General features: G+C 35.3%; 2 protein-coding genes across 12 annotated transcripts in view; one reads left to right on the top strand and one right to left on the bottom strand.

Annotated features, from left to right (window-relative positions):
- Nucleotides 1–9,992, top strand: part of ccdc170 (coiled-coil domain containing 170) — a 24,493-nt gene extending 14,501 nt beyond the window's left edge. The window contains exons 8-10 of the mRNA XM_062040905.1: nt 3,659–3,877; nt 4,127–4,330; nt 9,780–9,992. Of these exons, the coding sequence (XP_061896889.1) occupies nt 3,659–3,877; nt 4,127–4,330; nt 9,780–9,992 (636 nt within the window). The remainder of the gene's footprint in view (nt 1–3,658; nt 3,878–4,126; nt 4,331–9,779) is intronic.
- Nucleotides 9,993–10,072: 80 nt separating this feature from the next.
- Nucleotides 10,073–24,813, bottom strand: part of syne1b (spectrin repeat containing, nuclear envelope 1b) — a 318,672-nt gene continuing 303,931 nt past the window's right edge. For 7 of the 11 annotated variants that reach the window (XM_062043168.1, XM_062043173.1, XM_062043175.1 and 4 more), the window contains 2 exons: nt 19,429–19,490; nt 10,073–10,630 (listed from right to left, as the gene is read on the bottom strand). In XM_062043168.1, coding sequence (XP_061899152.1) covers nt 10,399–10,630; nt 19,429–19,490 — 294 coding nt within the window. In that variant the 3' untranslated portion in view covers nt 10,073–10,398. The remainder of the gene's footprint in view (nt 10,631–19,428; nt 19,491–24,813) is intronic. The other 4 variants (XM_062043169.1, XM_062043179.1, XM_062043177.1 and 1 more) reach the window with 3 other exon arrangements.

The following is a 24,813-nucleotide window of genomic DNA, read 5'->3' as shown; positions in this document are numbered from 1 at the left end:
TTTATTTGACTATGTTTGTGTTTTTGTAGGTGGCTAAAATACGCGGTGCTGCTGAATGCGTCTAACGTTACGTTGCTGTGTGTGATACATTGACTAACGTAACGTTATGTGTAGGTACCTCATGCAACCCTGCTTAAAAAAAATCACTTGACAAAAAGTATGAATAAGGTTAGCGAACTGCAGTGGACGCAACAGATTGCCGTGTTTGCAATGACGTTATAACCATAGACATCTTATAAGTAGACGCAGCATTGGCTGCTGTGATGCGAGAAATTTGGCCGCCATCTTGAAGTGGTGATGAGGAGCCGGCGAGCAGCCTAAACTGACGGTTGACAGGTAGAAAACAAAGATGGTGTTCAGCGTTTTCTTGCTCAACGGCGTGGCGTAGTTGGGAGAGTGCCCGTGCCAGCAACCTGAGGGTTCCTGGTTCAATCCCCACCTTCTACCAACCTCGTCACGTCCGTTGTGTCCTTGAGCAAGACACTTCACCCTTGCTCCTGATGGGTCTTGGTTAGGGCCTTGCATGGCAGCTACCGCCATCAGTGTGTGAATGTGTGTGTGAATGGGTGAATGTGGAAATAGTGTCAAAGCGCTTTGAGTACTTTGAAGGTAGAAAAGCGCTATACAAGTATAACCCATTTATCATTATCATTTAAATGAGCGGACTGTTGAAAATAGGAATCGGGTGATTACTTTTCACAAGTAAGATTTAACATTAATGTACTATTGGTTGTATTTTATGAAAATAATATTACCACAGAGTTGAGAAGGAGCAAAGATCTTCAATATTTGTATGTGAAAATCACAAAGAAATCTTCTGGGGGAGGATGACGCCCCTACAGGGGTTTGGTTTACAAACTTTCAGCCCCACCTAAAACAAAATTCACCAGCCGCCACTGATTATGATGCATTCTCATTTTAGGCAAAATATAAGACAATACTTTCTTAACAGTATAATTGTAACCAGGAATAAGTCTTCAAGAAACAATATTCAAATACTAACATTGTTGGGTAAGACAGCATTTGGTTTTATTCTGGATCCAGTGAAACAGATTGGTGGTTTTAGCTGATATAAAGACTTACAGGTGTTTATATATGTTTATGTTGAAGTATTTGGCAGACGCTTTTATCCAAAGCGACATACATAAAAAATAGATATAAAACAATGACTGTAAACATGATCATTTAAGGGAAGAATGTAATACAAAATATCAATACAAAGTGTCAAGACAGAATAAACTCTCTGCTGCTGCAGCAACAGAGATACGGTCTATAAGATATATAGATATCTAATGTATTCATACATTGTTTATGTAGGATATACGCATGTATATATAACCTAATCATATTGTTTCTTCAATTTAAAAATAGCTGACCGTTTTTTTCCCTCTTCTCTGGGATTATATTCCCAGTTTTGATCTCGGACGTCTGGTCACTTATAGCGTATAAGAATATTATATTACTGTTAAGCAAACTATGAATAATAAAACATGTGTCCTTTATCATAGCTACACGTACGACAAAAAAGCGCGTGAAAATGAGTGGTATTCAGTGAGGTAGGATGAATTAAATTCGCTGACAGTTCATTGCTCCTGACAAATGAATTGCACTAGTGCAGGGGTCGGCAACCCGCGGCTCCTTGACCACTCTGATGCGGCTCAGCTACATACATGCGGACACCCCCAGATTTTCCCAGGAGACTTATGGATGTCAGTGTCTCTCATAGATTACTCCCAGGGAAAAAATAATCCTATTTACACTCTAATTACTAAATTAAGGGCGTGCCTTAATTACACTGCAGTAATTGTCCTCTATAGCATTTACATACAGCGTGCCAGTCCTGCCGCATGTTGCATGTTGTTATTACTTGCACACATAGGGGACAGCAAAGCATACTTACTCATCAGCCACACAGTTTACACTGACGGTAGCCGTATCAAACAACTTTAACATTGTTACGTTACAAATATGCGCCACACTGTGAACCCACACCAAAAAAGAATGAAAAACACATTTCTGGAGAACATCCCACCGTAACACAACATAAACACAACACAACCATTACCCAGAATCCCATGCAGCCCTAACTCTTCCGGTCTACATTATACACCCCCGCTACCACCAAATCCCCCCACACATCAACCCCCCCCCTCTCCGTGCGTTGAGCGGAAGAGTTAGGGCTGCATGGGATTCTGGGTATTGGTACCGTCAGTGTAAGATGTGTGGCTGCTGAGGTAGTACGCCTTGCTGTCACTTGCTGTAGTACGCCAAATGCAGTGTCATCACGCTCTGATATTCGGGAGTCTCCCGGGAAAAATGAGAGGGTTAGCAAGTATGACGCTATCAAGCGCCAATTATTCAAAACTCGCGGGCTGCACTAACATCAAATGTCCACATTAAAGTGCATGCCCTGGTTAACATAGCACAAAGCATTTATGCTTGTATGCGGTGTTTTTCATTTTAAAATTGTTTTTGTGGCTCCCATTACTTTCTTTAATTTGTGAAACTTGCCAAAATGGCTCTTTGAGTGGTAAAGGTTGCCGACCCCTGCACTAGTGGAGCGGATCACCACTCCAAGATGGCGGCCCCGCGTCTCGTCTGCGCCTGTAGGCAGTAGCGCTCGATGCTGCGTACCCTTATAAGATGTCTATGGTTATAACGTTAGCAGTGAGTTTACAGCCTCACTCATTTAACTACACAGCAAATAAAAGTCACGTTACTTAGCCAATAAACGTTAGCTTACATTCAAAACTTACCCTTCTTTGTGCAACTTCAAATGTCGAACGAAGTTGGAAGTTGTTGCGTCTCCGTCTGTAATATTCCAACTGCATGATTTGCATAGGGCAATTCGTTTTTTGTTGACCGAGTCGTAGTTTTTATACCCGAACGAAATTAACTTTGGCATAATTGTTTCTCACTGCCGCATTGTTTGACAACTCTTCTTCATTGGTTGTCCTGCAATTTGATTGGATGAGAGCTTTGGGATGAAAACAGTGTAGATCTAATTTGATTGGCTGTTGTACTGAGAGCACACCAGCTGACAGGAACAACACGCTGATAGACACAGACGAAGAAAAGGAAAAATACGGAGCGGCGCGCTCCCAAATAACTTTTTAATCTTTGGGTTTTGGGGAAAGTAGCAAGTCATGTCAAGTCAAAAGGCTCAAGTCCAAGTGAAGTCACAAGTCATTGATGTTAAAGTCTAAGTCGAGTTGCAAGTCTCTTTACATTTTGTCAAGTCCAGTCCAAAGTCATCAAATTCATGACTCGAGTCTGACTCGAGTCCAAGTCATGTGACTCGAGTCCACACCTCTGATATATACTGTATATATATATATTTTTCAACCCTTGCCTTTCAGTAGCGTGTAAGGGTAGAAACACACAGTTGCATGCGAGGTTTAAAAAGTATATAATTACTGAAAATAAAAAGCACTAAAAATGATTAGGGCATTTTTAGTTCTTTTTATTTAAAAAAAACCTTGCATCCCTTGTGTGTCTCTACCCTTACAAGCTGCTGAAAATGCCAATTTCTATTTTGTGTTGGTGATGTCTTGTGGGTGGAAACAGCTATTATATATATTATGAATTTAAATACATATTTAGACTTCTCTAGCAGTATTATTATTATTATCATCATAAAGAACCTTCTTCCCGACAGCTGAAGACCCAGAAGGAGCAGCTGGAGAGCAAAGGTCTTCACATCCAGATGTTGAGGAAGAAGCTGGAGGAGGACAAAAGGAGCAAGTCGGTGCTGGAGGACGTCCATGCCGAGTCCGCACGCCTGCGGAAGAAAGTGGAGCGTCTCCAGGGCGAGCTGAGGGCCTCCAGGCAGTCACACGGCCTGCTGAAGAGCCGCCTCTCCGCCGCCGACCTCAAGGTTGAAGGCCGGCGTCTTCACGCCAGCAGTCTTCACGCCAGCAGTCCATCACGTCTTCACGCCAGCAGTCTTCACGCCAGCAGTCCATCAGGTCTTCACGCCAGCAGTCCATCACGTCTTCACGCCAGGAGTCCATCACGTCTTCACGCCAGCAGTCCATCACGTCTTCACGCCAGCAGTCTTCACGCCAGCAGTCTTCACGCCAGCAGTCTTCACGCCAGCAGTCCATCATTGTGTGTGTTTGACAAGCTGAGGCTGGAGGAACAGGGCCAGGTCGTGCAGGAGCAGAAGAAGAAGCTGAGACAGCTCCGGAAGGGCAAAGGTCACGCCGAGAAGCTGGTCGACACCTTGACCTCTGACCTGCAGAGTCAGGAGAAGCAGAGCAGGGACGACCGAGAGCGACTCAGCAGTCTGACGAGCAGCCTGGCTCAGCTCTCCGCCTCTGAGAGAGAGGTAATCACAATGTTGTTGTCATAAACATCAATCATCACAATATTATTATTATTATTATTATTAATCATCACAATATTATTATCATAAACATCAATCATCACAATATTATTATTATTATTATTAATCATCACAATATTATTATCATAAACATCAATCATCACAATATTATTATTATTATTATTAATCATCACAATATTATTATCATAAACATCAATCATCACAATATTATTATTATTATTATTATTAATCATCACAATATTATTATCATAAACATCAATCATCACAATATTATTATTATTATTAATCATCACAATATTATTATCATAAACATCAATCATCACAATATTATTATTATTATTATAAATCATCACAATATCATTATCATAAAGATATATCATCACAATATTATTATTATTATAAATCATCACAATATTATTATCATAAACATCAATCATCACAATATTATTATTATTATTATTATAAATAATCACAATATTATTATCATAAACATCAATCATCACAATATTATATTATTATTATAAATCATCACAATATTATTATCATAAACATCAATCATCACAATATTATTATAAATCATCACAATATTAGCATAAACATCAATCACCACAATATTACTAATATTATTATAAATCATCACAATATTATTATCATAACCATAAATCACAATATTATTATTATTATTATTATAAATCATCACAATATCATAATCAATCATCACAATATTATTATAAATCATCACAATATTATTATCATAAACATAAATCATCACAATATTATTATTATAAATCATCACAATATTATTATCATAAACATCAATCATCACAATATTATTATAAATAATCACAATATTATCATAAACATCAATCATCACAATATTATTATTATTATAAATCATCACAATATTATTATCATAAACATCAATCATCACAATATTACTATTATTATTATAAATCATCACAATATTATTATCATAAAAATAAATCACAATATTATTATTATTATAAATCATCACAATATCATAAACATCAATCATCACAATATTATTATTATAAATCATCACAATATTATTATCATAAACAAATCATCACAATATTATTATTATTATAAATCATCACAATATTATTATTATTATTATAAATCATCACAATATTATTATCATAAACATCAATCATCACAATATTATTATTATTATTATAAATCATCACAATATTATCATAAACATCAATCATCACATTATTATTATTATTATAAATCATCACAATATTATTATCATAAACATCAATCATCACAATATTACTATTATTATTATAAATCATCACAATATTATTATCATAAAAATAAATCACAATATTATTATTATTATAAATCATCACAATATCATAAACATCAATCATCACAATATTATTATTATAAATCATCACAATATTATTATCATAAACAAATCATCACAATATTATTATTATTATAAATCATCACAATATTATTATTATTATTATAAATCATCACAATATTATTATCATAAACATCAATCATCACAATATTATTATTATTATTATAAATAAACATCAATCATCACAATATTATTATCATAAACATCAATCATCACAATATTATTATTATTATAAATCATCACAATATTATTATCATAAACATCAATCATCACAATATTATTATTATTATTATTATAAATAAACATCAATCATCACAATATTATTATCATAAACATAAATCACAATATTATTATTATTATAAATCATCACAATATTATTATTATAAATCATCACAATATTATTATTATTATTATTATTATTATAAATCATCACAATATTATTATCATAAACATCAATCATCACAATATTATTATTATTATTATAAATCATCACAATATTATCATAAACATCAATCATCACAATATTATTATTATTATTATTATAAATAAACATCAATCATCACAATATTATTATTATTATAAATCATCACAATATTATTATCATAAATATAAATCATCACAATATTATAAACATAAATCATCACAATATTATTATCATAAACATCAATCATCACAATATTATTATTATAAATCATCACAATATTATAATCATAAACATAAATCATCACAATATTATTATCATAAATATAAATCTTCACAATATTATCATCATAAACATCAATCATCACAATATTATTATTATAAATCATCACAATATTATAATCATAAACATAAATCATCACAATATTATCATAAATATAAATCTTCACAATAGTATCATCATAAACATCAATCATCACAATATTATTGTCATAAATCAGCAAATAGTCCAGGACTATTCAATAAGTTGCACAGCCTGAAACCCCCCCCACTAAAAATAAAGTATACAGGTAATTGGAAAATTCCTACCTTAGCGAAGACCGTGAATGCAACACTCCGTAGATTAGCAACAGCCAACCCACAATGCGTCGCTTTTCCTTCAAAGTGAATGACGCTGCAAAGAGGCGTTCAAAAGACTCGGTTCGTTCGCGAACGTCACATCTCTACAATTGAAGTTCAAGTTAAAGTACCAATGATTGTCACACACACACTAGGTGTGATTGTGATCCAGTCCAATCTACAATGTAAATAGTCATGAAAATAAAGAACACGCATCGAATGAGAAGGTGTGTGTCCAAACTTTTGGCCTGTACTGTATATATTTTGTTATTATTTTTAAATTATATTTTGTATTTCATTTGATTTGTTTTCATTTTGGGGTTTATAATTTTGATATTTAGTACTTCAAGCGTACACACTAGTACAATTTTGTAATCAAATTTTTATTATATCCTCAATTTAATTGTAGTTTTTATTTCTACTTTTGAATCCATTATTGCATTGTATTCTTATTACTTGTGTTTCGTTTTTTTCCACACTGTTAAAGTGTTTCACATGTGAATGAGAAGGTATGTCCAAACTTTTGGCCTGTATATATATGTATATATATATTTTTTAAATTTTTTTTTAATGTATGTATGTATGTAAAAATTTATTTTTTTAAAAATGTAATGTAAAAAAATTTAAAAAAAAAAAAAAAAAGTAAAAAAACAATAACAAAAAATTCATCCAAAATCTGCTAATTTCGTTTAAATCTGGATCATTTTCTAGTCCCAAATCGGGTGGCACGCGCATGAAAAGTGGGCAATTGCCGAGGCTAAATTTTGAACGTGCATAAAAAATGTCTCACAACTGGGAATCGTTCGCCTCAAAGAGCCGTTCAAAAGACTCGATTCGTTCGCGAACGTCACATCTCTACAATTTGCACGTGTAATTGTGATCCAGGTAAAGCTTTGATTCATTTCATTACTTTTTCCCCTGCTTTTAGTTCTCCAAACACATTAGCCTAGAGATGTCCGATAATGGCTTTTTTGCCGATATCCGATATTTCGATATTCTCCAACTCTTAATTACCGATTCCGATATCGACCGATACCGATATATACAGTCGTGGAATTAACACATTATTATGCTTAATTTTGTTGTGTAACAAGGTTTTCCAAAATAAATCAACTCAAGTTATGGAAAAAAAATGCCAACATGGCGCTGCCGTATTTATTATTGAAGTCACAAAGTGCATTATTTTTTTTGAACATGCCTCAAAACAGCAGCTTGGAATTTTGGAGCATGCTCTCCCTGAGAGAGCATGAGGAGGTTGAGGTGGGCGGGGTTTGGGAGGGGGGGGGCAGGGTTCTTGTAGGGGGTTAGCGGGAGGGTGTATATTGTAGCGTCCCGGAAGAGTTAGTGCTGCAAGGGGTTCCGGGTATTTGTTATGTTGTGTTTATGTTGTGTTACGGTGCGGATGTTCTCCCGAAATGTGTTTGTCATTCTTGTTTGGTGTGGGTTCACAGTGCGGCGCATATTTGTAACAGTGTTAAAGTTTTTTATACGTCATACTTGCCAACCTTGAGACCTCCAATATCGGAAGGTGGGGGGTAGGGGGTGGGGGTGGGGTGGGGGGGCTAGGCCGGGGGGGGGGGGGGGGGGGTTTATTTACAGCTAGAATTCATCAACTCGAGTATTTCATATATATTTCATATATATGTATATATATATGTATGAAATACTTGACTTTCAGTGAATTCTAGCTATATATATATATATATATATATATATATATATATATATATGTTTTAATTAGATTATCCAAAAAATAGTGCTCGATACCGTGGTAGAGCGTAAAAATCTCCTGATGATTGAGGAAACCCCTCATGAAACAGGCCTGTAGAGATGAAATAGTCTTGTGATTTTTTCCCACACACACACACACACATATATATATATATATATATATATATATATATATATATATATATATATATATATATATATATATATATATATATATATATATATATATATATATATATATATATATATATATATATATATATATATATATATATATATATATATATATATATGTATTTATTTTATTTACATAGAAAAAAAATAATAATACTTGAATTTCAGTGTTCCGGTGGCTATCCATTAGATGGCAGTATTGTCCTGTTTAACTTCTCCGTTCATTGGGCAGGCAAGCTGTTTATATTGTGGGAAAGCGGACGTGGGGGGGTGGGGGGGGTTATTTACATGGTTATTTACAGCTAGAATTCATCAACTCGAGTATTTCATATATATTTCATATATATGTATATATATATATGTATGAAATACTTGACTTTCAGTGAATTCTAGCTATATATATATATATATATATATATATATATATATATATATATATATATATATATATATATATATATATATATATATATATATATATTTATTTTATTTACATAGAAAAAAAAAAACAATACTTGAATTTCAGTGTTCCGGTGGCTATCCATTAGATGGCAGTATTGTCCTGTTTAACTTCTCCGTTCATTGGGCAGGCAAGCTGTTTATATTGTGGGAAAGCGGACGTGAGAACAGGCTGTCCCCACTCAGTCTCAGGTCCGCATTGAGCTGGAGGGGGCGTGGCCTCCAGCTCCGGCTGAATACCGGGAGTTTGTCGGGAGAAAATCTCTGCCGGGAGGTTGTCGGAAGAGGCGCTGAATACCGGGATTCTCCCGCTAAAAACGGGAGGGTTGGCAAGTATGTTATACGTCCACCCTCAGTGTGACCTGCATGGCTGTTGACCAAGTATGTGTTGCATTCACTTGTGTGTGTGAAAAGCCGTAGATATTATGTGACTGGGCCGGCACGCAAAGGCAGTGCCTTTAAGGTTTATTGGCGCTCCGTACTTCTCCCTACGTCCGTGTACACAGCGGCCTTTTAAAAAGTCATACATTTTACTTTTTGAAACCGATACCCATAATCTCCGATATCACATTTTAAAGCATTTATCGACATCTCTACATTAGCCGCAAACCAACATGTACTTTTTGTCGTCCCAAGCTGACGGACTTCCGCATGGTGGTTTCCCGCTTGCTGGGCTTAAACGCCTCGTCATCCTCCGCCCTCCCCAACCATGAAATCATCCGCCTGCTGGAGGACCTCCTCCACTCCCATCATCACCATGGAAACGCACCTTGGCTGTGCACGGCCCACCATGGCGCTCATCTCTCACATCTCTCCTACTCACATGCTAGCGGCGGCCAGGGGGAGTGAATAAGTGCTTATTATTTTGGTCATGAATGAAATAAACACGTGTCAAAATGAAGATTTGGCATTCTTTGTTGCAGATGCTGGCGTACAGTTTCACCCGTTATGTACACCTCGCCTCTTACACACATACAAAAAAATACTTTCTATATAGGTCAGAGTTGTCTGATACGTTGCAAAAATAAAACAGCAAACGTCCTCTAAAAATAATCTCATCAGTGACAATTATGGTTATTATTACGAGCATGCGGAAAAAAAATACCAAAAAAAAAAAGAAAAAAAAAAGGTGTGCTGGAATAGCATTTGTATGAAGGATTAAGATGGAAATCACAGCCTACTTTGGTGCTTTGCTAGAAGTCCTCATTTCCCAGGATGCACCTTGATTCGTGCCGTTTGCCGCGCGCCGGGAGGGTCAGACGGGCGGCGGCCCGTTGGTGTAGCTGAGCATGGGGTAGAAGGAGTGGGCAAAGTTGTTGGACTGAGTGCAGTAGTCCTCCTGGGACAAGGGCAGCAGGAAGGCCACCAGCACCAGGAGGAGCAGCAGCAGCTGGAGGGGCAGCGCCACCCGCAGGACGCGACGTGCAAACGAGGAGGAGGGCGGGTCAGAAGGGCAGGAAGCGGACCCAGCGGCGCTGCGACGCCTGCTTCTCACACACACACACACATGTAGGGACATTAAAATGCAATATCACACACTTAAGAAGAAGTTATTAGGGATAAGAAGATTATGGGGAAGTTATGTGATAAACAGGAGGGAAAATATGGGGAAGTTATGTGATAAACAGGAGGGAAATGTTAGAATAATTACATATCATTTATCACACAACTTTATGCTTAAGGGCCGTTGCTATAGTTATTGTCAATTGTGTTGAAGTTGTGTTCTTGTCTGTGTGCAAAAGCACAACTTGTCATCTAATCCAGTGGATTACAGTACCGGTACCGGTCCGTGGATCGATTGGTACCGGGCCACACAAAAAAATAAAAATAAAAATAAAAATGTATTTTATTTTATTAAATCAACATAAAAGAAGTGCTGCTGCTTTTATGAGGTACCAACATTCTAGTCAAAGATCCTCTATTTGATAGGAGTGCTGCTGCTTTTATAAGTTACAAACATTCTAGTCAAAGATCCTTTATATGACAAGGAGTGCTGCTGCTTTTATAAGTTACAAACATTCTAGTCAAAGATCCTTTATATGACAAGGAGTGCTGCTGCTTTTATAAGTTACAAACATTCTAGTCAAAGATCCTCTATATGACAGGAGTGCCGCTTTATTTAAGGACCGACTTCATTAAAACACCAGCAGTCAGAGATCCTCTATATATGACAGGAGTGCTGCTGTTTTAAAAGTAACAGTTACAAACATTCTAGTCAAAGATCCTCTATATCAGTGGTCCCCAACCATACCGGTACGTGGATCGATTGGTACCGGGCTGCACAAGAAATTAAAAAAAATAAAATAAAATAAAATATTTTTATTTTTTATTAAATCAACATAAAAAACACAAGATACACTTACTTTTAGTCCACTTCCCTGACTTTTAGTCCACTAGAACAGTGGTCCACTAGAACAGTGGTCCCCAACCACCGGTACCGGTCCGCACAATAAATTAAAAAAAAATAAAAAAATTTATTTTTATTTTTTATATATTAAATCAACATAAAAAACACAAGATACACTTACAATTAAAGCTGCAAGCAGCGTTGGTCGGGTCCGCATTTTGGCAGGTGCTAGCCGTAGGTGTCCCAATACTTTTTTCCAGTGGTAGTCCTGAGTGAGACCTACATAGACGTTTTTGTTTCGTGTCTCTACGATATTCGTATTGGGAGTTAAGAGGAAGTTGTGTCTGTGTTTTTTTCCTAGGTGCTGCGGCACAGTGGTTGTTTTCTTTGAAGGCGCGTAAAATCACAGCAGCGGATCCATTTCACGTTGTCATTATAGGGTATTGTGTGTAGAATTTTGAGGACAAAAAAGAAATAATTCCATTTCACGTTGTCATTATAGGCAGCGGAGCAGCTTTAGTTCTGCGGGTCTTTGAAGGCTCGTAAAATCAAAACGGTAGCACCTTCCAAAACGCCGTCGGCAACTTTTAATCAGAAGGGTTCAATCTCTCTCCTGTAGCAGTTTGAAGCTGAAACGACAAACGCGCTCAGAGGAGATAATGTTTGATGTTTGGTGACCGCTTTTAACAAAAATTTTGTTTTGAAGGAGGGATTGCAAACTTCCTGTTGATTTTTTCTGCAGGATGTCAATCTATGAAATGTAGTTCCAGGTGAGACCTACATAGAGGTATTTGTTTCATGTCTCTAAGACGTTCATACCGGAAGTTACAAGCAATTTTGTCTGTGTTTTCCTCTGAGAAGCAGTTTTGTCTCTGTTTTATTCAAAATTGTGCTAGCAATTTTGAGTTTTGGGGTTCGGTTTTTTTTAGATCGCAATTTCTACCAGTCCTGATGTGTGTGAAAAGTTTGGTGAGTTTTTAAGTATTTTAAGGGGGTCAAATTACAGCTCAAAGACGCAAAAATTAGTGTTTTTAGGCATTTTTTGTTTTGAAGGGGAAATTGCCAACTTCCTGTTGGTTTTTGCCCGAGGATGTTAAAATTATGAAATGTAGGTCTAAGTCAGAGCTACATAGAGGTTTTTGTTTCATGTCTCTACGACCTTCGGCAGTTTGTTTTTGTTTTTTCGTAAGGGGCGCTAGAGCGCAATTTTGATTTTTGGGGTTTGTTTTTTTTATTAGATGGCAATTTTCGCAGGTCCTGATGTGTGTGTCAAATTTGGTGAGTTTTGAAGCATGTTAAGTGGGTCAAATTAGAGGTTTTTGTGGCGGCGGAATAATAATAATAAACCTTACAATAACAATAGGTTCCTTTGTACCTGTACAAAGGACTCCCTGTGGGAGTCCTTTGTACAGGGTACATGCGAACCCTAATTAGTGCACCAACCCAAAAAACCTACCCTGAGTGTCAGCACATTTGCATTTTCTGTATAATATGTAACCAGGGACCTCCCAAATAAATACTGGAGCACGTAGGACTGATACTAGGAGAGCGTAGGCGGGTTCTGTGAAGTACAGTCCAATACGTCTCTCCTCATGAGCAAAATGTAACTCTGTCTCTGCATGATTCCTTGCTTCTTGTCTGTTTAATAAATGTCATTGCCTGACAAACTGTGGCTCTAAAACCTCGGTGTCAAAGTCAAGGCAAGAAATGAATGATCCATGGCAGGGGTGTCTAACTCATTTTAGATGCGGGAGAAAAATCTACTCCCAAGTGGACCGGACTGGTAAAATTACAGCACGATAACGATAAAAATAAAGACAACTTCAAGTTGTTTTCTTTGTTTAATATTATGTTAGATCCACTATGGACTGGACTCTCACACTATTATGTTAGATCCACTATGGACTGGACTCTCACACTATTATGTTAGATCCACTATGGACTGGACTCTCACACTATTATGTTAGATCCACTATGGACTGGACTCTCACTATTATGTTAGATCCACTATGGACTGGACTCTCACTATTATGTTAGATCCACTATGGACTGGACTCTCTCACTATTATGTTAGATCCACTATGGACTGGACTCTCTCACTATTATGTTAGATCCACTATGGACTGGACTCTCACTGTTATGTTAGATCCACTATGGACTGGACTCTCACACTATTATGTTAGATCCACTATGGACTGGACTCTCACACTATTATGTTAGATCCACTATGGACTGGACTCTCTCACTATTATGTTAGATCCACTATGGGCTGGACTCTCACACTATTATGTTAGATCCACTATGGACTGGACTCTCACACTATTATGTTAGATCCACTATGGACTGGACTCTCTCACTATTATGTTAGATCCACTATGGGCTGGACTCTCACACTATTATGTTAGATCCACTATGGACTGGACTCTCACACTATTATGTTAGATCCACTATGGGCTGGACTCTCACACTATTATGTTAGATCCACTATGGACTGGACTCTCACACTATTATGTTAGATCCACTATGGGCTGGACTCTCACACTATTATGTTAGATCCACTATGGACTGGACTCTCACACTATTATGTTAGATCCACCATGGACTGGACTCTCACTATTATGTTAGATCCACTATGGACTGGACTCTCACACTATTATGTTAGATCCACTATGGACTGGACTCTCACACTATTATGTTAGATCCACTATGGACTGGACTCTCTCACTATTATGTTAGATCCACTATGGACTGGACTCTCACTGTTATGTTAGATCCACTATGGACTGGACTCTCACACTATTATGTTAGATCCACTATGGACTGGACTCTCTCACTATTATGTTAGATCCACTATGGGCTGGACTCTCACACTATTATGTTAGATCCACTATGGACTGGACTCTCACACTATTATGTTAGATCCACTATGGGCTGGACTCTCACACTATTATGTTAGATCCACTATGGACTGGACTCTCACACTATTATGTTAGATCCACTATGGGCTGGACTCTCACACTATTATGTTAGATCCACTATGGACTGGACTCTCACACTATTATGTTAGATCCACTATGGACTGGACTCTCACACTATTATGTTAGATCCACTATGGACTGGACTCTCACACTATTATGTTAGATCCACCATGGACTGGACTCTCACTATTATGTTAGATCCACTATGGACTGGACTCTCACACTATTATGTTAGATCCACTATGGACTGGACTCTCACACTATTATGTTAGATCCACTATGGACTGGACTCTCACTATTATGTTAGATCCACTATGGACTGGACTCTCACTATTATGTTAGATCCACTATGGACTGGACTCTCACACTATTATGTTAGATCCACTATGGACTGGACTCTCACTGTTATGTTAGATCCACTATGGACTGGACTCTCACACTATTATGTTAGATCCACTATGGACTGGACTCTCACTATTATGTTAGATCCACTATGGACTGGACTCTCACTATTATGTTAGATCCACTATGGACTGGACTCTCACACTATTATGTTAGATCCACTATGGACTGGACTCTCACTGTTATGTTAGATCCACTATGGACTGGACTCTCACACTATTATGTTAGATCCACTATGGACTGGACTCTCACACTATTATGTTAGATCCACTATGGACTGGACTCTCTCACTATTATGTTAGATCCACTATGGACTGGACTCTCACACTATTATGTTAGATCCACTATGGACTGGACTCTCACACTATTATGTTAGATCCACTATGGACTGGACTCTCACACTATTATGTTAGATCCACTATGGACTGGACTCTCGCACTATTTATAGCCTCGTCTGTAGTTATTGTACATTTATTATTATTATGTTTAACATTTTTGTTTTAATTTGAGGCAGTGGGGTCGGTTTTATGTATTGTGCTTTATAGATAAATTAATTTTGAGCTAAATGAACATTGTAAATGATTGTTTCCATGGCCTTGTTTCCGTGGTATATGGCAACGACAGGGTGTAAAAAATACTTATATATATATATATATATATATATACTTATATATATATATATATATATATATATATATATATATATATATATATATATATATATATATATATATATATATATATATATATATATATATATATATATATATATATATATATATATATATAATGTACATATCATAATTAAAATGACAATTTCCTTTGCTGAAATATTATGAAACCTGGAATGGGAATTAGACTAAAAAGACAAGATGCAATTAGCAGGGATGACAGTAATGAAGCTGAAAGAGGCGATGAAGGGGGAAAATGATGCATGCTGGGAGAATTAGCAACAACAGAAGAAGAAAAGTCCGGCCTTTTTCTACATTGCAGACACTCGCACGAGTGCCCCCTAGTGGCGAGTTGAAGAGGCGGGGGTGGGGCGCTGTTAAGATATTTGGGCGCCCAAACGTCCAGTGGTTATTAAGCAGCGGAGGGGGGCGGGGCCTTGCATGATTCCTTATAAGGAGATCAGGGATCAGTCAGACTTGCAGAAGATGATGGAATTCACTTTCACACACATTTTTTTGGGGGGGGGGGGTCTTTTGAAGAAAGAGGAACAGGGAAGTCGATGCCAGATTTACCGAGCTGCCTGATCAGTTTTGCAACACGCGTGCGCACACGTAGCAACTTCCTGCCGGGCTAATAATACATTTTCACAATTTGGAGTAGGAAAAAAATACTACGAAAATAACAAAGTCTATTTACAGTGTTTGGATAGACAAAATCATATCATATCTCATTCAATTCTTATTTCCATGACTATTTACATTGTAGATTGTCACATCAAAACTATGAATGAACACATGTGGAGTTATGTACTTCACACAAAAAAAGGTGAAATAACTGAAAACATGTTTTATATTCTAGTTCCTTCTAAAAAAAATAGCCACCCTTTGCTCTGATTACTGCTTTGCACACTCTTGGCATTCTCTCCATGAGCTTCCAAGAGGTAGTCACCTGCTTCTCACACACACACACACTCACACACACACATGTACGGTACATTAAAATGCAACATCACACACTTAAGAAGAAGTTATTAGGGATAAGAAGATTATGGGGAAGTTGTGTGATAAACAGGAGGGAAATGTTAGAATAATGACGTATCATTTATCACACAACTTTATGCTTAAGGGCCGTTGCTATAGTTATTGTCAATTGTGTTGAAGGTGTGTTCTTGTCTGTGTGCAAAAGCACAACTTGTCATCTAATCCAGTAGTCCCCCAACCACCGGGCCGCGGCCGTGTGCTTGAAGCTCATGGAGAGAACGCCAAGAGTGTGCATTGATAGTAGGGTTGTCTCGATAGCAATTTTTTGGTACCGGTACCAAAATGTATTTTGATACTTTTCTAAATAAAGGGGACCACAAAATAATGTCATTATTGGCTTTATTTTAACCAAAAAATGTTAGTGTACAGTAAACATATGTTTATTATTGTAATTTAGTCCTTAAATAAAATAGTGAACATACTAGACAACTTGTCTTTTAGTAGTAAGTAAACAAACAAAGACTCCTAATTAGTCTGCTGACGTATGCAGTAACATATTGTGTCATTTATACACCTATTATTTTGTACACATTATAAAGGACAAACTGTAAAAATGGATTATTAATCTACTTATTCATTTACTGTTAATATCTGCTTATTTTCTGTTTCAACATGTTCTAAAATGTAATAATCACTTATTCTTCTCTTCTTTGATACTTTACATTAGTTTTGGATGATACCACACATTTAGGTATCGATCCGATACCAAGTAGTTACAGGATCATACATTAGTGATAATTCAAGTTCTCAAGTGTCCAGGGACGTATTTCCTGACTTTATGAATATAATATGAATTTAACAAAAAAAAACAAAAACAAAAAAGATTTTGTGACAATACTTGGTATCATTACAGTGGATGTCAGGTGTAGATCCACCCATGGCATTTGTTGACATTGTGAGCTATTGTATCCTCCTACGGTGTGTAGTGAAGCATGTTTAGATATTTCTCGTCCTCCAGTGATAATGATACATGTAAGAAACCTACTTTATTTGTCGCCATGGAGACAAGGATTAGTGATTTAGAAGTAGCTAAAACACTGCCGACTGTCGCCATGGAGACAAGAATTAGTGATTTAGAAGCAGCTAAAACACTGCCGACTGTCGCCATGGAGACAAGAATTAGTGATTTAGAAGTAGTTAAAACACTGCCGACTGTCGCCATGGAGACAAGAATTAGTGATTTAGAAGCAGCTAAAACACTGCCGACTGTCGCCATGGAGACAAGAATTAGTGATTTAGAAGCAGCTAAAACACTGCAGACTGTCACCATGGAGACAAGAATTAGTGATTTAGAAGCAGCTAAAACACTGCCGACTGTCGCCATGGAGACAAGAATTAGTGATTTAGAAGGAGCTAAAACACTGCCGACTGTCGCCATGGAGACAAAAATTAGTGATTTAAGAAGCAGTTAAAACACTGCCGACTGTCGCCATGGAGACAAGAATTAGTGATTTAGAAGTAGTTAAAACACTGCCGACTGTCGCCATGGAGACAAGAATTAGTGATTTAGAAGCAGCTAAAACACTGCAGACTGTCGCCATGGAGACAAGAATTAGTGATTTAGAAGCAGCTAAAACACTGCAGACTGTCACCATGGAGACAAGAATTAGTGATTTAGAAGTAGTTAAAACACTGCCGACTGTCGCCATGGAGACAAGAATTAGTGATTTAGAAGTAGCTAAAACACTGCAGACTGTCGCCATGGAGACAAGAATTAGTGATTTAGAAGTAGTTAAAACACTGCCGACTGTCGCCATGGAGACAAGAATTAGTGATTTAGAAGTAGCTAAAACACTGCAGACTGTCGCCATGGAGACAATAATTAGTGATTTAGAAGCAGCTAAAACACTGCCGACTGTCGCCATGGAGACAAGAATTAGTGATTTAGAACTAGCTAAAACACTGCCGACTGTCGCCATGGAGACAAGAATTAGTGATTTAGAAGCGGCTAAAACACTGCCGACTGTCGCCATGGAGACAAGAATTAGTGATTTAGAAGCAGCTAAAACACTGCCGACTGTCGCCATGGAGACAAGAATTAGTGATTTAGAACTAGCTAAAACACTGCCGACTGTCGCCATGGAGACAAGAATTAGTGATTTAGAAGCAGCTAAAACACTGCCGACTGTCGCCATGGAGACAAGATTTAGTGATTTAGAAGCAGCTAAAACACTGCCGACTGTCGCCATGGAGACAAGAATTAGTGATTTAGAAGCAGCTAAAACACTGCCGACTGTCGCCATGGAGACAAGAATTAGTGATTTAGAAGCAGCTAAAACACTGCCGACTGTCGCCATGGAGACAGGAATTAGTGATTTAGAAGCAGCTAAAACACTGCCGACTGTCGCCATGGAGACAAGAATTAGTGATTTAGAAGCAGCTAAAACACTGTGGATGGACATTAGCCGCTAACTAGTTAGCCGTGTCTTAAAGCAGCTCTTCCTGAGGGTGTTTCAGTGTTATAACTTCACCTTTATCTTGACTTTTTACACCAAAATGCGTCCATTCTCCCTTTTCTGTCTGCACACTGTGTCTGCTTGTAAGTACTCTGTGTGTGTGCGCTGCCCAACATGCTCCTCTGGTCGTAAAACCAGCAATGTCACGAAAAATATGGCGAACCGGATCTTTTCAAACAAACAGAGTATAGTACCGTTTTTGAGTCATTAGTAGCGCGATACTATACTAGTACCGGTATACTGGTACGGTAAAAGTGCCATCACGTAGGTAACGTAAGTGGAAAGACTTTTGGGATGGGGCAGCTGGGTAAACGGGGCAGTGACAGGGGAGGTAGTGACTCATGACTTCCATTATCTTCTGGGCGAGGAAGCAACAGAAGCATCATGTACCTGTGCTGTGGACTGCTCACAGGCGCTCCACCACGCTGTGACACACTACATTTGCCCCGCCGCTGGTTGCAATGAGCGGGGTAGAGGGGTCGGGTGGGGGGGGAGGAGGAGTAAAAAGAAAAGAAAGTTTCAGTCCAGGCAAATCAAAACAGAAGCCACCTGAGGAGGCGTCAGCCACAACAAAAACATGAGCGCCAACCAAAACAAAACCAGTGATGTGACTTTTCCAAAGACATACAGTGGTGGTCATAAGTGTACATACACTTGTAAAGAACATCATGTCATGACTTTACAATCATTTCCTAAACTCTTATTGTTTTGTGATGTAGTGATTGGAGCACATACTTGTTGCTCACTAAAAACATTCATGAAGTTTGCTTCTTTTATGAATGTATTATGGCTCTACTGAAAATGTGCTGGGTCAAAAGTATACATACAGCAATGTTAATATTTGCTTACATGTCCCTTGGCAAGTTTACCTGCAATAAGGCACTTTTGGCAGCCATCCACAAGCTTCAGCTGGAATTTTTGACCATTCCTCTTGACAAAATTCAGCTAAATGTGTTGCTTTTCTGACATGGACTTGTTTCTTCAGCATTGTCCACACCTTTAAAGTCAGGACTTTGGGGAAGGCCATTCTAAAACCTTCATTCTAGCCTGATTTAGCCATTCCTTTACCACTTTTGAGGTGTGTTTGGGGTCATCCTTTTCTTTATTTTTAAATAAATAAACACTACAGAGAATTTATTAAAATAAATAAATAAGTACAAAAAAAAATCTTATTTTTCCTTTTTTTTAATTACTATATTGCAATATTTTCACAGAATTATAAAATATATTTTCCTTCAAAATTGCTCTTTTCTTTATTTTTAAATAAATAAACACTACAGTGAATGTATTAAAAATAAATAAATACAAAAAAAATCTTCTTTTTTCCTTTTTTTTTATTACTTTATTGCAATACTTTCACAAAATTATACAATATATTGCCCTTCAAAATTGCCCTTTTCTTTACTTTTAAACAAATAAACACTACAGAGAATTTATTAAAATAAATAAATAAGTACAAAAAAAAATCTTATTTTTTCCTTTTTTTAATTACTATATTGCAATATTTTCACAGAATTATACAATATATTTTCCTTCAAAATGGCTCTTTTCTTTATTTTTAAATAAATAAACACTACAGTGAATGTATTGAAAATAAATAAATACAAAAAAAATCTTCTTTTTTCCTTTTTTTTAATTACTTTATTGCAATACTTTCACAAAATTATACAATATATTGCCCTTCAAAATGTCCCTTTTCTTTATTTTTAAACAAATAAACACTACAGAGAATTTATTAAAATAAATAAATAAGTACAAAAAAAAATCTTATTTTTTCCTTTTTTTAATTACTTTTTTGCAATATTTTCACAGAATTATACAATATATTTTCCTTCAAAATTGCCCTTTTCTTTATTTTTAAATAAATAAACACTACAGTGAATGTATTAAAAATAAATAAATACAAAAAAAAATCTTATTTTTTCCTTTTTTTTAAAATTACTTTATTGCAATACTTTCACAAAATTATACAATATATTGCCCTTCAAAATTGCCCTTTTCTTTATTTTTAAATAAACACTACAGTGGATGTATTAAAAATAAATAAATGAGTACAAAAAAAAAAATCAAATTGAATTTTTGACCACTCCTCTTGACAAAATTGCTGCGGTTCAGCTAAATGTGTTGCTTTTCTGACATGGACTTGTTTCTTCAGCATTGTCCGCACCTTTAAGTCAGGACTTTGGGGAAGGCCATTCTAAAACCTTCATTCTAGCCTGATTTAGCCATTCCTTTACCACTTTTGAGGTGTGTTTGGGGTCATTGTCCTGTTGGAACACCCAACTGCGCCCAAGACCCAACCTCCGGGCTGATGATTTTAGCTTGTCCTGAAGAATTTGGAGCTAATCCTCCTTATTTTTTTCTTCTTTTAAAAAAAAAAAATTACTTTATTGCAATACTTTCACAAAATTATACAATATATTGCCCTTTTCTTTATTTTTAAACAAATAAACACTACAGAGAATTTTTTTAAATAAATAAATAAGTTAAAAAAAAAATCTTATTTTTTCCTTTTTTTAATTACTATATTGCAATATTTTCACAGAATTATACAATATATTTTCCTTCAAAATTGCTCTTTTCTTTATTTTAAATAAATAAACACTACAGTGAATGTATTAAAAATAAATAAGTACAAAAAAATATCTTATTTTTTCCTTTTTTTTAATTACTTTATTGCAATACTTTCACAAAATTATACAATATATTGCCCTTCAAAATTGCCCTTTTCTTTACTTTTAAACAAATAAACACTACAGAGAATGTATTAAAATAAATAAATAAGTACAAAAAAAAATCTTATTTTTTCCTTTTTTTTAATTACTATATTGCAATATTTTCACAGAATTATACAATATATTTCCCTTCAAAATTGCTCTTTTCTTTATTTTTAAATAAATAAACACTACAGTGAATGTATTGAAAATAAATAAGTACAAAAAAAATCTTCTTTTTTCCTTTTTTTTTAATTACTTTATTGCAATACTTTCACAAAATTATACAATATATTGCCCTTTTCTTTATTTTTAAACAAATAAACACTACAGAGAATTTTTTTAAATAAATAATTAAGCAAAAAAAAAAATCTTATTTTTTCCTTTTTTTTAATTACTATATTGCAATATTTTCACAGAATTATACAATATATTTTCCTTCAAAATTGCTCTTTTCTTTATTTTTAAATAAATAAACACTACAGTGAATGTATTAAAAATAAATAAGTACAAAAAAAATCTTATTTTTTCCTTTTTTTTATTACTTTATTGCAATACTTTCACAAAATTATACAATATATTGCCCTTCAAAATTGCCCTTTTCTTTATTTATAAATAAATAAACACTACAGAGAATTTATTAAAATAAATAAATAAGTACAAAAAAAATCTTATTTTTTCCTTTTTTTTAATTACTATATTGCAATACTTTCACAGAATTATACAATATACTTTCCTTCAAAGTTGCTCTTTTCTTTATTTTTAAATAAATAAACACTACAGTGAATGTATTAAAAATAAATAAGTACAAAAAAAATCTTATTTTTTCCTTTTTTTTTTATTACTTTATTGAAATACTTTCACAAAATTATACAATATATTGCCCTTCAAAATTGCCCTTTTCTTTATTTTTAAACAAATAAACACTACAGAGAATTTATTAAAATAAATAAATAAGTACAAAAAAAATCTTATTTTTTCCTTTTTCTTAATTACTATATTGCAATATTTTCACAGAATTATACAATATATTTTCCTTCAAAATTGCTCTTTTCTTTATTTTTAAATAAATAAACACTACAGTGTATGTATTAAAAATAAATAAATACAAAAAAAATCTTCTTTTTTCCTTTTTTTTTTATTACTTTATTGCAATACTTTCACAAAATTATACAATATACTGCCCTTCAAAATTGCCCTCTTCTTTATTTTTAAACAAATAAACACTACAGAGAATTTATTAAAAATAAATAAATAAGTACAAAAAAATCTTATTTTTTCCTTTTTTTAATTACTATATTGCAATATTTTCACAGAATTATACAATATATTTTCCTTCAAAATTGCTCTTTTCTTTATTTTTAAATAAATAAACACTACAGTGAATGTATTGAAAATAAATAAATACAAAAAAAAATCTTATTTTTTTCCTTTTTTTAATTACTTTATTGCAATACTTTCACAAAATTATACAATATATTGCCCTTCAAAATTGCCCTTTTCTTTATTTTTAAATAAATAAACACTACAAAGAATTTATTAAAATAAATAAATAAGTACAAAAAAAAATCTTATTTTTTCCTTTTTTTAAATTCCTATATTGCAATATTTTCACAGAATTATACAATATATTTTCCTTAAAAATTGCTCTTTTCTTTATTTTTAAACAAATAAACACTACAGAGAATTTATTAAAATAAATAAATAAGTACAAAAAAAAATCTTATTTTTTCGTTTTTTTAAATTACTTTATTGCAATACTTTCACAAAATTATACAATATATTGCCCTTTAAAATTGCCCTTTTCTTTATTTTTAAATAAACACTACAGTGGATGTATTAAAAATAAATAAATGAGTACAGAAAAAAAAGCCATCCACAAGCTTCTGCTTGAATTTTGGACCACAAAATTGGTGCAGTTCAGCTAAATGTGTTGCTTTTCTGACATGGACTTGTTTCTTCAGCATTGTCCACACCTTTAAGTCAGTACTTTGGGAAGGCCATTCTAAAAACCTTCATTCTAGCCTGATTTAGCCATTCCTTTACCACTTTTGAGGTGTGTTTGGGGTCATTGTCCTGTTGGAACACCCAACTGCGCCCAAGACCCAACCTCCGGGCTGATGATTTTAGCTTGTCCTGAACAATTTGGAGGTAATCCTCCTTTTTCATTGTCCCATTTAAAGCAGCAGTTCCAATGGCAGCAAAACAGGCCCAGAGCATAATACTACCACCACCATGCTTGACGGTAGGAATGGTGTTCCTGGGATTAAAGGCCTCACCTTTTCTCCTCCAAACATATTGCTGGGTATTGTGGCCAAACAACTCCATTTTTGTTTCATCTGACCACAGAACTTTCCTCCGGAAGGTCTTATCTTTGTCCATGTGATGTCAGATGAAACAAAAATGGAGCTGTTTGGCCACAATACCCAGCAATATGTTTGGAGGAGAAAAGGTGAGGCCTTCAATCCCAGGAACACCATTCCTACCGCCAAGCATGGTGGTGGTTGTATTATGCTCTGGGCCTGTTTTGCTGCCAATGGAACTGCTACTTTACAGAGAGTAAATGGGACAGTGAAAAAGGAGGATTAGCTCCAAATTGTTCAGGACAAGCTAAAATCATCAGCCCGGAGGTTGGGTCTTGGGCGCAGTTGGGTGTTCCAACAGGACAATGACCCCTAACACACCTCAAAAGTGGTAAAGGAATGGCTAAATCAGGCTAGAATGAAGGTTTTAGAATGGCCTTCCCCAAAGTCCTGACTTAAAGGTGCGGACAATGCTGAAGAAACAAGTCCATGTCAGAAAGCCAACACTTTTAGCTGAACTGCACCAATTTTGTCAAGAGGAGTGGTCAAGTGGTCAAGCAGAAGCTTGTGGATGGCTACCAAAAGCGCCTTATTGCAGGTAAACTTGCCAAGGGACATGTAAGCAAATATTAACATTGCTGTATGTATACTTTTGACCCTCACATTTTCAGTAGACACATAATAAATTCATAAAAGAAGTAAACTTCATGAATGTTTTTTTGTGAGCAACAAGTATGTGCTCCAATCACTACATCACA

This window comes from Entelurus aequoreus, linkage group LG03 (genome assembly GCF_033978785.1).
Source record: "Entelurus aequoreus isolate RoL-2023_Sb linkage group LG03, RoL_Eaeq_v1.1, whole genome shotgun sequence".
NCBI lineage: Eukaryota > Metazoa > Chordata > Actinopteri > Syngnathiformes > Syngnathidae > Entelurus > Entelurus aequoreus.
Note: the sequence above shows the minus strand (reverse complement) of the source record. Positions and strands in the feature narration are given on the sequence as shown.